The sequence below is a fragment of the Penaeus chinensis genome, chromosome 16, assembly GCF_019202785.1.
Source record: "Penaeus chinensis breed Huanghai No. 1 chromosome 16, ASM1920278v2, whole genome shotgun sequence".
Taxonomy (NCBI): domain Eukaryota; kingdom Metazoa; phylum Arthropoda; class Malacostraca; order Decapoda; family Penaeidae; genus Penaeus; species Penaeus chinensis.
The window spans coordinates 14,420,711-14,438,210 of NC_061834.1; the positions used below are offsets into that span (position 1 = coordinate 14,420,711).

A 17,500-nucleotide genomic window follows, 5' to 3' on the forward strand; every position below is an offset into this window, starting at 1 on the left:
ATTATTATTACTATTATTTTCTTTTTATCATTATTTTTACTATTGTTATTATTATTATCATCATCATTATTATCATTATTATCATTGTTGTATTAATAATACCAATAATGATAATTATTATTATTATAATCATAACAGGACTAATAACACTAATAATAATAATTATTATCACCATCATTATTATTACCATTATTATTATCACTATTACTATTATCATTATTATCACTGTTATCATTATTACTATTACTATTATTATTATTATTATTATTCAAATTATTATTATTATTATTATTATTATTATTATTATTATTATTATTATTATTATTATTATTATTATTATTATCATCATCATCATCATTATCATTATCAACACCATTATTAGTATCCTTATCATTACTATTACCATTCTTTTCATTGTTGTTGATGGTGATGATGGTCCTGATTTTGTTGTTGTAGTTATTATCATTATCATTATTATGATTGTTATCATTATTATCATTATTACTCTTATTATCTTTATCTTCATCATTATCATATTTGATATAATTATAATCCTTACAATTATCAAACTTGTTTTTACCATTAAAGTTCTCGCATCTTTAAATCTGAATTATTATTTTTTTTTTTATTCATCACAATTTCTTTTAATATTTAACTCCCTTGCCTTAATCCTTCCAGTCGTCCATCTAATGACTGACACTCCTTTGAGCATCACAGAGGATCCTCCGCCCACCCATCCCTCCTCTCCAGCTCCCCACTGCGCGTCCCTGTTCGGACGAAGGACCTCCTCGGCCCAGCGCAGAATCCTCATACTATACGGCCTAAGGTTGCCACGGGCAAACAGGATCTTTAATCACCAAGACGGACTACCGAATCTTCCCCAGCAGACGTGGCCGATAATCGCTCCTCCGTGAGCGTGGAAGCCCCCGGAGGCAGACAGGTCGGGTCCTCTTGACCAAAATAAGGAGATGACTCCAGACTCGTCTGACCGGAGAAGGAGACATCCTGCGCTTAAGGCGGGAGACTCAAATCTTCAGTGGGAATAACAAATCATCAGAAAAAGACATCGTCACTTGAAGAACAGACGTGGTCTCTTCCCGGAAAAAAGCGGTGAACAGAATACCTTTCATGTTAAATTTCAGCAATCAGAAGACCTAATATAGAGGGCATCCTATTTTTTGTCAACGTAGCCTACAACATTACGTTCGAATCGGATTTTTTCATCCAGCATAGGTTTCACTGTTAGCCAAGTAGAAAAAAGGCGTAGGCAGACATGCTCGTGAGAAAAGATTCGACTCATGTTACACTGAACGAGATCATCTTGAGTAAAAAGCGAAGCACCTAACTTGGCGCGTCACCTCGAGCGAACCAACACACTCACGCACACTTGCACGTACGCGAAATCCGTCGAGCTGGAGAAAAGTGTGATAGAAATAGACAGTGCGGCTGAGGCAGCCATAAATACGGCGGTAATGACGGCGGTCGGCCATGATGACGGTGACGATGGAAGCTCGGGCGGTGGCGGTGCAGGTCCAGCCGCGGGGAAGCTCAAAGTCAAGTTTTTATTCTGCTGGTGGTTTTTGGGGCGACCCTTGTGTGTCCCTCCCTCCCTCCCTCCTTCCCTCTCTCCCTCCCTCCTTCCCTCTCTCCCTCCCTCTTCCCCGCAGTGGCCCTCTACTCCCTACTCCTTCCCTCGCCCTAAGCCCCTTCCTCCTCCACGATCTCTCACTCCGCGTTTCTAACCTGACTTTTACTCTGTCTTCTCTTTCCTTGACTGCGATCTGTTCGCCAGTCATGCTCTTCTCCCTCTTATTGCATCCTATCTCCTTCTCCTTCTTTGGTTTCTTATTTTCTCCCTTTCCACGCCGCGTCCTCACCCTTTCCTACCTCCACGCCCCCCCCCCCCCCCCCCCGGCCGCCCGCCCGCCGCCCACTCTCCACACTAACCACAAGCCACTACACTCCAGCCATCCAGCGTGCACTCCCTCGCCCTCGCCCTTCTCCCTGCTCAAACCAGCCGGTAGAAAACCCCAAGGAAAATGGCTCTGGGTTAGTGGACATCCTGGTCAAGCCCGCACGCGGCCCCAGGTCATGTCCTCCACGTCGATAATACTGGACACATTATCATAATTTCGTACTCATCAATATCAATATGATAATTAATATCTTAATCATCGCTGATAATCAATAGTGTATATCATTAACGCCATCATTCTAAATGCAATTACTATCCTATAAATAATCATAGCACTAACAGAATTATCATTCCAATTACCAGCTATGAACCGAGTTGTGATGCAAACGACCCGCGCCGACGGGGTGCACGGACGACGAGAAGAGCCTTACGGTGTTTGGGTTCTCGCTCGACGCTCTGGCTAGTGAGTGTAAACTTCTCTTCGGATGCTTTGGCACACATTAATACATACGCATGCAAATATATATGTGGATATATATACATACAATTGAATATATATATATATATATATATTATATATATATACATATACATAAATATATATATTATATATAAATATAATATATATATACATATATTCATACGTGTGTATCTGTGTATAGAGAAATAAATAGATAGATAGATATAAAGATAGATTGACAGAAAATTAGGTAGATATATGTGAATACACTTCACATGATTAAATAAATAAATAAATAAACAAATTAACAAACATCATCCACACCCACACATACATATACACATGCATACACAAAAGGTGATGTATCAGCAACAAATCTTGTCAAGAAACTAATTCTTAAGCGCGACCTCGAAGGCAGCGCTAAGCACGGCGGCCGCATCACAATGGCGACTCTCGGCGCGCGGGAAAAGAGCAAAACAAAACCACGGGAAAGAACCTCCTCGCTGGAACTGACGGGGGACAAAACCAATATATTCACAGCCATCCCCAGGAGGCTGATCCAAGGGAACAGGCAGCCGCAGGAACCTCAATTGTGAGGAGTTTCCCCTCGAGGCTCACGTGCTGGAGCTCGAGGGCTGGGAAATAGCCGCGCTTTCTGGAGATGCAATGTTTTACGACCCGGGGCTCGGTGCCTGCGCCCGGCGGCCTCTCGGCGCGTATCTTACAAACTATGTGCATTTATGAATGCGAATACATTTGTGTATATGTATATATACAAAAAACATATATATAAGTACATAAAAATTGAAAAATTAATAAAAGTGAAGAAATAAATGAATAAACAAAAAAAGATGTATGTATGCATATATATATATATATATATATATATATATATATATATATATATATATATGTACATATATAAATGTAAATATGCATATATAATATATATATATATATATATATATATATATATATATATATATATATATATGTATATTATATATACACCTATCTATATATATGTATGTATGTGTACCTACTTATTTTTTCTATTTATTTATTCATTGGTTATTTATCCATTTATTTAGTTGTATATGTGTATGTATAACACGCACGCACACACACACACACACACACACACACACACACACACACACACACACACACACACACACACACACACACACACACACACACACTCACACTCACACTCACACTCACACTCACACTCACACTCACACACACACACACACACACACACACACACATATATATCAACATCGCACGTGAATGCCATGAGGTACTGAAGCACCTGAAGCAGGTCACGTGCGTGTGACTGCGTCGTGTGTTCTGAGGCGATAGCACTTAGCGAAATACTCGTTTGTAAGTTTTGTGTGTAAAAGAGCAAAATCACGAATGAGTGGACGAGTGGGTGCGGTTAGCCGGAGCAACTTGCGACTTGGATTTATATCGATATAAATGTTATTACGCACAATTGTGGTCAAGTGGATGCCACAGGAGTGTGGCTGGCCCTGGAACTCGAATTTATCGGCCGAGACTGAAATCCAAGTCACTCACACGGCTGAAATATTGCAACTACTGTAGACAAGCTTTCAACCTCGAGATTTATGTGTATGGTGTTTACGGTGCATTTCTGTTATGTGTTTAACATTGCTCTTGGTATAAATTATGAGTTTTTGGAACTAAACTTAAGCACAAGTATTTGAATAATCATGAAGTCAATTAAAAATAATATCAACTGGCCTGCGTTTTAAAAGGATATAGAACAAAAAATGCACAGTGGCATGAATTCCTGAAGTATAAAATGTTTTTTTTTATCAGCAATGCTTGCCAGCAGGCTGAAATAAGCATCACTTGCCATTTCAGCAGAACCTCCGAAACAGTGCCCAACTTCTCATCTTGCGCGGGGGGCGAGTCCCCCCCTCTGGCGGGTCTTCCCTTTTCACGGAAAGCGCTGTGACTCCTTCCTGGAATCTTATTAGCGACCGCACTGGTTCATTCGGCGCTTTTGTCTCGGTACTCCAAGCGCTGGCTTTGGAGTACCCCGCCGAGGTCGGAAGTGTGCAAACACGTTGATTCCACGTAATATCATGTATAATAAGGATACAGTGTTTTATTTGTTTTTCTCTATGAGTAGGGTGTTTGTCTTTGTGGCGCGCGCGTGTGTGAATCTCTATATATGAATGTATAAATGAAAGTATATATATGTATGTATGTATATATATATGTATGTATATATATATATATATATATATATATATATATATATATGTACATATGCATACATGTATGCATATATGTATGCATACATGTATGCTTTTATATATATAATCATGTATATATAATTATATATATCAACTCATATTGTATATACATTATATATATATATATATATACATATATATATATATATATTAGTATATATATATATATATATATTAGTATATAGGTATATATATACATATATACAGATAGATAGTTTTAGATATAAATAGAAGGATATATATATATATATATACATACATATATATATTTCATACCCATGTATGTATATATATACATAAATGTGTGCGTGTGTATGTATGTATGTGTATGTATGTATGTGTATATATGTATGTGTATGTGTATGTGTATGTGTGTGTGTATATATGTATATATATACATATATATTCGAAAATATGTATTAGTGAAAGAAGTTACAATTTTATTTATCTAGTCTCGGCAGCCAGACCTCGTGCAATCATAACTCTAATCAAAACCTCGTCACAGCTTCGCGCTGCAGTCGCACTCTCCACATTCGCATTTCTCGGGCGTACGAAACATTCCACCTACATTTACGTTTACGTCAAAAGAATCTCGGAGCGGTTCCCAGGTGGCCGCTCAGCCTCTCGAGAGCAACCAGTTATGCGTCTTTCCAAGTTTAGTATGATTTTATTAGGCGTTGCATCGACACCTCAGAATGTGCAGATGTTCGCGGGGCGGGCATGAGCTCGATGACCCCGGTCGCGGGCGCCTGGAGCACCCACACCGCCATCTGTGGGCGGCGACGACAACAGTAGCTTTGTCTTCACCTTTTCCTCCCTGCCCCTCTCGCTGCCTGCCGCCGCTCCCGCCTAGACGCAGGCTCCGATACCTCGTAATTCTCAGCTAGTAAAACAATTTCATCTTTTTCCCATAACCGATAGGAGTTTAAATTGTAAATGATATTGACATAAAATCAATGGAACTACAGCTATCGGCTAAATGGAGGGAAACAATAGGTTAACCGCGAGCGATGTAACCGGGTTGTAGCCTTCGCAGTGTTGCCGTTCGCCTGACATCTCATTTTCGGGCATTTTCCTTGAACTGAGAAACAAAGAGAGTCTCGCGAAAATGAAACGGATTCTCTTTGTGCTTGAGCAGTTTGTATAATTTTGTCATAATGTGGAGATATCGAATATTCTTAGCAAAGGCAAATGTGGTTTAGTGCTGCGTATAATGGTTGCAGAAAGACAATAATTTGAATTTATGTATTCATTATTCTCCCACGTCCCAGTGGAAGTGATAAGCAATATATTTCCTCGAAATATACTATAACTCTTCCTTATCTGTAATAACTTTTGTTCATCTTGCTCCTAAACATTCTACCGAAAACGTTCATCATAAGGCAACATCTCCTCCCCCTCGCTCTGCCTCTGCCCCCCACCCCCTCCGCCCGCTTAGCCTTGGCCTTGGAAAGTGTACACACCCAACACACCGCCAGACAGGTAGAATGTACACACCTACAATACTGCTGGTCAGGTACAGCGTACCATTTGGATAGGAGGATGCTACTCTTCAGAAGAATGCCATGGCTGCTCTTCTTGCTTGAAATGTTGTTGTTTTTTTTTCTGATGCATTTGTGTGTAGGTTCTGCAAAAACTGCATATACTAGTTTCTTTCTTTCATGTTGTAATGTGTGCATTCTGTTGCGCTAGATTTAATGTGCTTGGAAATCCGGTGATATGAAACCCACTGCTTGTTGCGCTCTCCGTTCGTTTGGGCTGTCAAGTAGACTCGGTTAAGCCCGGCGCTGATTGATCGGCTGAATTCACGCCGCGACGCCGGGCCATGTGCACACCTGCGTTCGGGCGGGAGCGGGGGAGGAGGGGGGGAGAGGACGCGAAGGCGAGCATCGCCCGGGGGAAGGGGGGGGGAATTTTCTTGCCAGACACTGACCGACGCGGAGGCAGCGTAAGTTACGCACTGTGTGCAAATGCGCTCCTGGGCGAACTCCGGTTTGACAGCGGCGTTGCGCATATGGGCGCAGTGAAGTGCGTGCAGGAGGACCCCTTCCTAGGCGGCGCTGACGGGGACAAGTATGACAGTCTCTCTCTCTCTCTCTCTCTCTCTCTCTCTCTCTCTCTCTCTCTCTCTCTCTCTCTCTCTCTTCTTCTTCTTCTTCTCTCTCTCTCCCTCTCTCTCTCTCTATATATATATATATATATATGTGTGTGTGGGTGTATGTGTGTGTGTGTGTGTGTGTGTGTGTGTGTGTGTGTGTGTGTGTGTGTGTGTGTGTGTGTGTGTGTGTGTGTGTGTGTGTGTGTGTGTGTGTGTGTGTGTGTGTGTGTGTGTGTGTGTGTGTGTGTGTGTGTGTGTGTGTGTGTGTGTGTGTGTGTGTATGTGTGTGTGTGTGTTAAGCATGTGCGTAGTATCTACTGTATAAATACATTTGTATTAATTCATGAATATATGTATAGTTGACTGTACAATTATATGTTTGTGGATACTTCGCGAAATCATATCGTTTCCAAACACGCAGCTTTTTGCAGTAAAAGTCTAACTATCTTACATACGGTACCTGTCGGTGCAGAATGCACGAGCTTGCGCCGCCCTCGTGGCTGCAGGTATATAGTTCAGTGGCTGCAACAACTAATTGTTCGAGTTTTCGTGATGGCTTCTTGACCCGCCGCGCCGAGGTCAGGATCACGGACGCATCGTGTAATTCGCGGACGCCGCCGAATCGCGCCACGCCGATTCCCCGGATTTCCCCTCCGCTGGAGACAGCCGATCTCGCTCTCCAGTCCTAATGAGGCGCTAAGTCCGACTTGCGACGCGATGCATTTTACAGTTTTCGCCATAACAATGGAGGAGACTTATAAGGGAAAAATGTTGGAGGCGAGGTTGGCAACACTGGTGGCAGTAGGAGGGCACTTCTAGGCTTCCTCCGCGGGAAACGTTCCACTGCGTTTCGACCGGGTCCAGATTGCAGCGTTTGTCGGGCGGTCGGCTCCGTCTGTCCGCTCAGTTATGTTAATATTCCATCTAGATTAAATTCGGAAGATGCTATAGGATCGTGGGGATTCGGGTGTGGATATCGCCGAGACCATCAGCAGCCGCACTGTTGCCAGACATGGAGGCGTCATTTCTATTCTCGGAGTAGCCTTACACTCCTGCACCGCCGCAGGCTTTAGTGTTTACACGCAGGAAGTGATATCAGCTAGAGATCGTAATACACGGAATTTTCTCAAAAAAGTGCCATTAACATCGAACTGGCGAGTGGCTGAAGCGGCAGGAAACGTTACAAAAGCGCCCATCTAGAGTTAGAAATGCTGACTTTACTGTCATCCTTGTAAAATACGTTGTGTCATACTTTATCTATAACTTATGATCATTGAAATATTTCCATGCGCAGGTAAATTCATTGCTTCCCTCGAGACTGTCTTCACCTGCACATCTAACTTTATTCATATTCATCTATGCATCAAAGACCCATATGCATATAGATGTGCAGTGATGTAGACGCAAGTGCAGTGCCCTTTATTTTATATAAATAAAGGTGTGTGTGTGTGTGTGTGTGTGTGTGTGTGTGTGTGTGTGTGTGTGTGTGTGTGTGTGTGTGTGTGTGTGTGTGTGTGTGTGTGTGAGAGAGAGAGAGAAGAGAGAGAGAGAGAGAGAGAGAGAGAGAGAGAGAGAGAGAGAGAGAGAGAGAGAGAGAGAGAGAGAGAGAGAGAGAGAGAGAGATCGAGCAAAAGTGAAATGCATACAATGAATTGATGGAAATAAATACATGAACATATTAATACACATATCAATGGACAGAAAGAAACAATGACGTATCGTATCAGATGAAAAGAAAGTGCATTCATTACAAAATAAATAACACATCCCCCAAATCCATTCCTTACATCTGAAGAACAAGAGCCTCTAAATCATTTTCCATTTTAGTTTCCACAGAATTGTAAAGATTTATCGGTCGGTTTTGCCCCGAGGCCCCACACACTGCCTTGCCCCGCCTGTCCTTGGCAGCTCGGTTCTCCGTGCTTAAAATATTCATCCCTACACGTCTTTCCATAGAGGCTCTTTTTGAAAAACTGAGAACACTATCGAAGAGAACTGTCGAGGTTATATTTAATGTTATATGCGTATAACATATGAAAGGAAGAAAAACTCTTCGCAATCTAGTCTGAAAGGTGTAGGCTGGTGGGGCCGGTAGTTTATTATTTAAACGGTCCATTAAGGTTATCTTTTATCTTGACAGATATGGTGAGGTGAAAGACAAGGGAGCGATCTCATCCCATAGAAAGTGACAGCAACTATGGCTCTTATGATCATATGCGCAAGGCTCAAATCCCATACGCTCATTGCGGAGAACGAGGCACAAAAGGAACCTACCGACGTACGACTTTCTCAGCAAGAGGACATTTACCGCAGCTGCAAGAAAATTTCAAGGTGATGTCGTCCCATTTTCTTTGAACCTCATACACGAAAGGGGGGACGAAGGAAAATTGCCGAGACGACGATAATCTCCCGCTTTCCTCCGTGATCAAACTTTCCAGGTCGGAAACGGCGGTAAATTTAGCACTCCGACTGTGCAATAAAAACAAAAAAGTGGATTGCGAATATTGGCAACGGAGAGGGGAACACTATAGAGAAAATTGGTGGTGTGACACTAGGGAATAATCCTCCATAAATCACCCTGGTAACAACGCTGTTTTTTTGGGTCGTAATCCCTCGTGATCCCTGACACAGCGCCGCCGTAGAACCCCCTTCGCCATCATTATTCTCAAGGAGCAAAATCGCGGGTAATTACAATAAGGGTGAGTTCTCCTTGTCCTCGTGAAAAATGATGAGGTGAACAGCGTTTCTCGAATGTATTTTGTTTAATAACCATCCTATTATTTTTTTCTCTCAACATTTTCTCCCCTCTGCCTAAGGAACTTATTATTTTTTTTTATCTAACCTCTCCAGACGCCGGGAAGTTTGTGGTCGTCTATATTAAGGCCACGTTGCCATTTCCGACGCCCCAAGTCGGGGAGGAATTTCGTGTCTTCTTTCGCTCGGTTACTTCCAATTATTTTGACTCCGGGAGGAAGTGTCTCGCGGACTTGCCCTCTGTGCACGAGGCGGCGGAGGGAGACTTCGATCACCTGGCAACGCTTCACGAACTTCAGACCAAAGCGTCATTATCTGAGCAAAATTAATCGACTGCAGTGTTCACAAGTCTTCTTCAACATTCGTCGCTTTCACGTTTTCAATGCATTTCAAATATATTGCCTGACTATTACCAAGCTTTACAAACAAATCAACTCTGACAATAAAAACCCAATGTCGTCAGAGCAACCACTCTTCCAGACGCGAGGCACGAGTTCTGGGGTCGGGCTTCTAAGGCATAAGAGACGCCCGCGTACGACTCGCCATTACCGTAAAGCAGGCGTCTCGGCGGGGTCGGCAGCCGGGGGGGGGACTCTATCCGACGGAGCCCCTGGAGTGAAATGTCGGAACTGCTCCACTAATATGTCTAAACGCCCGGGAAGGTCATCAGTACAGACAAATAAGCAACGTTATCATCTCGGGTTGCGGAGAATTTCAGCGTTTAATCGAGCGCGCTGTGAAAAACCGTAAATATTATGCTAATTAGCGCAATACTACTTTCATTTGAATATCTGGTTCCTACGCGAGATGCCCTCGCTCCTTTCACTGATATTCACATACGAAAAAATCCTTTTAATTTTGGCTTAAGTTCTGAGTGCAATATAGGTGAATACATTAGCATTACCAAGGAGGACTCTAGATTCCGGGCGGAGAGATAGAAGCCCCTCGTCGCCCATTACATTTTTAACGCATATTTAGTCTCGGATTGTCGGAAGATGAATGGGAAATGCTTGGATGACGACGGAGTTTCAAGGCTCTCGCCAATCTATGATGACTCGTATTTGAAACAAGCTGCAATTACCCACTTTACATTTAAATTGGCTTTAACACTCACAGGCCTCCGGTTGTTTGTATATACTGCGACTCGAAAAGCCCGGCTATCCTGATCAAGCCAGAGGAAATGGCAGACCTGAGATAACTGATCTTTTGCATTTCCACTTTGCTGGGTTTTTGCTAGAGTTCCATAAATAATGCACTTTAATTTTCATGATATTTCCAGACTTCCTGGATATCACGTGCCTGCCGTGGACTGGCCTTGACTCCTGACAAAAATTGCTCGCCAACATTTTTGAGGTTTGATGATCACGCTAAGGAATAGAAGTCGTTCACCACAAAATTTCCATCAAAGACGCCACTCCTGCATCCTCTGCAGGATTCTTTCGCAATGTGCATGAAATCCGGAAAACCACTTACAACTAACACGCTTGAATTACATCCAACTTTTCACCACAGCAGCCTGCATAGCATGAATACGATATGCCTGCCAGAAAATACATTTCGAAGGGTACTTACAGTTGACATGGAGAGTGACAGACTGTGTGACATCTTTCTGCAAGGCAGTGTTCTTCGCTTGGCACGAGTAGGTGAGACCATCGTCGGCCGCTGTCAGGTTGAGCGCTAACACGTTCGTCACTCGTGTGCCTGAAACACAAGGAAAATATTACAACAGTGAATACTGGTTCTGCTTAATCTTAAGACTTCTCGAGGGCCAAACAAAGATAAAAAGATAAATTGTAAAGAAAAAGAGAAAGAGAGAGAGAGAGAGATAGATAGAGAGAGAGAGAGAGAGAGAGAGAGAGAGAGAGAGAGAGAGAGAGAGAGAGAGAGAGAGAGAGATAGATAGATAGATAGAGAGAGAGACAGAGAGAGAGATAGAGAGAGAGATAGAGAGAGAGAGAGAGAGAGAGAGAGAGAGAGAGAGAGAGAGAGAGAGAGAGAGAGAGAGAGAGAGAGAGAGAGAGAGAGAGAGAAAGAGGGGGGGGAAGCGGGAGGGGGGGAGGAGGGAGAGAGCGAGAGCAAGAGCAAGAGCGAGAGTAAGAGTGAGAGAGAGGAAGAAGGAGTGTGAACTTTTCTATTTTATTTAATAATAGCATTACATCCAAAGCAAAGGTTCTACTTTATTAGAACCAAACCTTTCACCCGCATTGACGTTTATATTTCATATGTGAGATCAGAGAGCAAGAGCCCAATCCCCGCTTTGTTTCTTGGCACACTAGACGGTCGCGCGTTCTTATGTCTGCCGCTTACGCAGAGGACAGGCACGCTATCGGAAACCTTTAGGGCCTCCATTACTGACCTCCATTAAGGCTGGAAGAGGTCTCCTGCAGGCGGCCTGCCATCCTGTAGTCGCCCCTAAACCAGGTGATGGTAGCGGCCGGGTTGGAGGGCCCTGACTCGCAGGTGAGGATGGCCTGGCTGCCCGCACTCAGGCGCCGCGGACTCTGGCTGATCTGCAACGGAAGGGATCAGCGGTCATGGTCTTGCTAATAAGCTAATAATGAGGAGCAATACATTTTACCCTAGATGTCCTAATAAGTTCATATATAACAGGAAGTACCACATACATAGAAATTCCTTATGTATATGCGCATGGAGGCGTCTAGTTTTGTAATTATCATTATCTTTAAGCGTCATGTTTCCTGTGACTCTTTTCCCGGCAGAGGTTCTCACCTTGACGGTCTCCGGCGGGAAGAAGACGACGAGTGTCGTGGAGACGCTGACGGGCGACGAAGCGGCGCTGTTGTGCGCCTCGCAGCGGTACTGCGCCCCGTTGTCCTGCGGCTCCGCCACGATCTCGATTTCGGCCGAGCTGACGTCATCGATGCTGTGCTTCCTTGAAGGAATCTTCTGGCCGTCTCGGTACCACTGCAGGTGCGCTGGGGGGTTGCCGCCCCTCGAGACGCAGGTTATCCGCTGCTGGCTGCCCACGCGGATGCCCGCGCCTTCGCTGTAGCCGTGCAACACCGGCGGCAGAGGCGGACCTGTGGGGAAGGAGACTCATGTCAGAGAGATCGAGGAGCCACCGGTAAGATGTGAGGAAATGCCTGAAATGAGAGGAAACGCCAGCAATGTGAAGGAAGGAAAAGGACTCGGCACATGAAGGGCCTTACAAGTCGTCTTAATCACAAAATAGTACACTGTAACTGTAAACCTCTCCATTATCATTTGCTGTTAGGCATAATAATGATTAACTGCCTTCACCGGCCCACCATTAATCTGATCACATGTTAAATACATCGCGGCATCTCAGCCGCTTCAGCATAATTTGTCCACTTCACTCGAACTCTCCCAAGCGACCTCCTTAAAGATCCCCCAAGGAAGCCTCCCCCCTTCCTTCCTCGCCGTAAATCTTCGCGTGACGTGTCTCCCGTATCTCGGACCCTCCCTAACGATGCCCCCCCTCCCTGCCTCACGTCGCCGGCGGTCCGTGAAACGTCGCAGCTCCGCATCGTTACAGACCTTCCGACGGCGTGGATGCTGCCCGGCTCGCCGGCACTCCGAGGCCAGGCTCAGCGATGCCCCAAGGTGCGAGGCTGCGAGGCTGGAATGAAGGCAACAGCCGCCGCCAGCACACCTGCGGGCGGGTCTGCGCTCCCAACCCCCGCGGAGATGACCTATTTTATCACCTTGTTGAAATACCACCAAGGGCGAGAATCAGATCCAGATCCAGGTATAGGGCTTCTGGGGAACTGGCCTTGTAAGACGTTCGAGATACGGCTCCTTCACTTGAATTCACAATCGAATACAGCGAAAAGAGGAGGAGGAAGAGAAAAAGACAGCGATAAAGAGAGCAAACGTTGGTGAAAGTGTATGCATGGCTAAACAAGCAAGCATGAGCTGCAAAGCATGTCATTTCTCAAGATGTCAGATAAGAGCGTGTCTATTCGTCTCTGTTCTCTATCTTTCTGCAGCTTCAGCGTCCTAAAATCTCCCTCGCCCTGCCATTCCCTCTCGCTCGAGTCTACGGCCATACATTTCCGTAACTCCGATGAGAACTTTGTTCAACAGGTGTGAGGGAACACATATGTAGGCGTACATAAATAATGCCTCCCCTTCCTTATCTACCGTGGATCATAGATGGGGAGCAGGAAGGGAGCGGGCGGCCGGAGGACCTGTCTCCTGCTTAGTCGCTCCGGCATAAAACAACCAAGCCCCTTATTGAAATTCCCTCCCGTATGGCACCAGCCATCCATCTTACTGTGTCAGCGCTCAGTGCCCAAGGAAATTGGAGAGTTGCTGAATTTTCCCCGAAGTTCCACGCGTTTTCTTCTCGAAATCTTACAATATTCGGGCCCCTCAGTCCCTCCAAGATGTTTTTACGGCACTTGGACGTCACATAAATAGAAGGGCGGGTGGAGGGCCACTATTTGAAGGAGTGTTGGATCTCCTAAGTGGTCGTCGTCTCGGCGACAGTGTATGCAGAAGGGCAGCAGGGGCGGGGCGGCTGGAAGGGCAGGGGCGGGGCGGCTGGAAGGCGAGGTGGTCGGGTGGGGAGGGAGGAGCGGGCGGAGGGGGGGGGGGGGGGGTGGAGAGGCGAGAAGAGGGAGAGGCCGGCGAGAAGGGGGAGGGGGTGGAGAGGCAAGAGGAGAGGGGAAGGCTGGAGAGGGGGTGGAGGAGGAGGGGAGGCTTGGGAAGAGGGGAGGCTTGGGAAGAGGGGCGGGGCTGGGAGGCGAGAGTAGAGGGGAGAACCAGTGGGGGAAGGGGAGGGGCGGGCAGATGAGGGGGGGGGGGGGGGGTGGAAGCGAGGAGGAGGTGTGACTCACTCATGCATTTTGTTTATTCAATATCTATTTTCCAATATAATAACATTATTTAGTTTGCAGCGTTATGCACTGAAAGACGAAATCAGTATTTCTCTCCGTTTGTTTGTTTTTCTTTTGGTATATTTATACGACATACAAACAAACATACATACATATATATGTGGTGTGTGTGTGTGTGTGTGTGTGTGTGTGTGTGTGTGTGTGTGTGTGTGTGTGTGTGTGTGTGTGTGTGTGTGTGTGTGTGTGTGTGTGTGTGTGTGCGTGCGTGTGCGTGTGCGTGTAGATAAATATATGCGTATCTACATGAACACACACACACACACACGCCTATATATATATATATATATATATATATATATATATATATATATATATATATATAAATTCCCCAACAATAACTCCCAGCATACAGGCTCACTCCGGATGTTCTACCTAATGTATTATACATGTCTCAGTTTTGAATTTACATAATAACAGTTTAAGCGACAAGGGACTTATCAAAACACAAAAATATTCCGTAACCTCTGCTAACTTATCATCGAGGTACCTGTCCCCTCCTCCCCGTCCCTCCCCTTCCTCCCCCTCTTTCTCTTATTACACTACCACTCTTTTTTCTTTGTCTTGTTTTTCCTCTTCTTTCTTTCTCTCCCTATTCCCGTTTCTGTTCCTGTACTTGTTATTGTTGCTTTTCCTCTTCGTTCTCATATTCCCTTACCTCCTCCTCCTCCTCCTCCTCCTCCTCCTCCTCCTCCTCCTCCTCCTCCTCCTCCTCCTCCTCCTCCTCCTCCTCCTCCGCAACTACCACTGCTCCACTTTGTCTTGTTCTTTCTCGTCTTTCTCTCTTTCTTTCTTTCTTCCTATCCCTGTTCTTGTTCTTGTTCCTTTTCCTCTTCCTTTTCATCTTCCCTTATTTATTTTTTCCTCTTACTTTCCCCTTCCCCCTATTCTTTCCTATTCCGAGTATGTAAAATGGAAAACAAATCACGTACAATGATGGACACAAATTCATACCGCTTCTTGTCTTCAAGTTCTAAACATCTATTGGAAATAATATTCTCATCGGGTGCTAAAATTTATCGGTCTCTCTCCCTCTCCTTATCCCTCCCCGCCCTCTCCTCCCCCTCTCTCTCTCTCTCTCTCTCTCTCTCTCTCTCTCTCTCTCTCTCTCTCTCTCTCTCTCTCTCTCTCTCTCTCTCTCTCTCTCTCTATCTATCATGTGTGCACATGTGAAAAGCTCTGGCATTCTTCCCTACCGAATGTAACGGGACGGCAGAGCGTGGCACTGTGACGGGATTGCCATGCGCTTCTTGTAAGATTCTGTGACGTAATTGCGCTCAATTGACACCGCGCGTCAGTAAGATTTCCCTCGGGTCTTCAGATGATGATCATCTCGGTGCATTTCACGAAATTTACTTAGGCTGCTTCACACTCTTTTTTTTTTCCTTTACTTAATCAAGAAACACATCTATATTCTAGAAAAAAATGAACTGTTAAAAACACTACATGCCCACATATACGCGCTGAATAGATAAAATATGAGAATTCAGAAAAGAAAAGAATATACCTTGATATAACCGCCCTTGAAAGAAGGAAAGGAAGCAAAACACATCATATAGGTTAACACTTTCAGAGCAGAATCCACCGTGGAGGAGGAAAATATCTGAACATAAATATATTTACAGAGTTAGAAAGTAAGAATGTGTCAGTGAGTGAGAGAGATAGAGAGAGAGTGAGAGAGAGAGAGAGAGAGAGATGGAGAGAGAGAGAGAGAGAGAGAGAGAGAGAGAGAGAGAGAGAGAGAGAGAGAGAGAGAGAGAGAGAGAGAGAGAGAGAGAGAGAGGGAGGGAGGGAGGGAGAGAGAGAGAGAGAGAGAGAGAGAGAGAGAGAGAGAGAGAGAGAGAGAGAGAGAGAATGAATATATATATATATATATATATATATATATATATATATATATAATAAATACACACATATATTTATACATATATACATATGCATATGTGCATATATATATATATATATATATATATATATATATATATATATATAATGAATAAAATAAGAATAAAAAAAGACCCCGCCTCTAAGACTTCTATCTTGTCCGTCTTTTGGCTTTTCACGAACGATGCGAATGTCTCTCAGAACACGAGAAAATTACACTTAATGGCATCAATTAACTGAGAAAACCTTTGAGAATGAAATCTAATTAACACATCATTTCTAAAGGTGCGGAAATAAGTCTAGTTCGGGATGACCGAGCCATAATGTGTGTTTGAGGCACATGCCGTCAAGGAAAATGTACCAAGCTAAAAGATGAAACTACAATGATCTACGATTATAACTGGACTATGACTTCTTGAAGTAATATGATTATGAAGAGGAAAATACGTCACTCACTTCCCGTAGAGTTTCATGGAAATCATCCTGTTTGCAAGAGAAATATCTCCCTCTTTTGCGACGACTATTTACAAATAACGCCTATCATTACTACATCGTAATTATGGAGATTAAGCCAGAATCGCGGTTGGGTGTCCCGCTCCCCTCGAGATTTGTTTTCACTCTTCCTGAGCGGTCGCCTCCCCTCGGATTCGTTAAAAGCCTTAGTCATACTTGAGATTATCCGCAAAGCTAATTATATTCATTTTATAAAATCACAAGGAACTCTTGATTAGTCTAGGCACCAAGACCGAGAGACCGAGAGACCGCGAGGCCTAGGGGAAGACGCCGCCGATTAACGTCTTGATTCCATTAGCCGTCAGCCACATGGCGGGCGGTGCCAAGGGTTTCCTGTGCCAGCTGATGACGACGGACGACACCGCTTGATTACAGCGTCAAAGCGTCCGGTTAAAGTACGCCTGTCTAGACATCCGTGCACTGATTCCAGAGCGCATCTGGTAGGGCGGCTTTGTATGTGGCGTGTTTAGCTCGTGCTTTTGCCGTCGATGTGGGTAAGGCTATCGCACTGGAAGAGAATAAAGCTGATCTACCCATTGGCAAAACGACTATCATTGTGCATCCTGTAATATTTCCTCCCATGCTTTCTGTCCATAAAGCATCTGCCATAAACAAACACTGCGCAAGCAGAGAGTGTGAAAGAAGATAAAATAATATATATAAATGCGTGTCGTTGTGTTTGTCAGCGAGACAGTATGGTAAAGCGTC

General features: G+C 44.3%; 1 protein-coding gene across 1 annotated transcript in view; it reads right to left on the reverse strand.

Annotated features, from left to right (window-relative positions):
• Positions 1–17,500, reverse strand: part of LOC125033351 (nephrin-like) — a 192,636-nt gene that overhangs the window by 39,754 nt on the left and 135,382 nt on the right. The window contains 3 exon segments of the mRNA XM_047624776.1: positions 11,088–11,216; positions 11,872–12,025; positions 12,246–12,556. Of these exon segments, the coding sequence (XP_047480732.1) occupies positions 11,088–11,216; positions 11,872–12,025; positions 12,246–12,556 (594 nt within the window).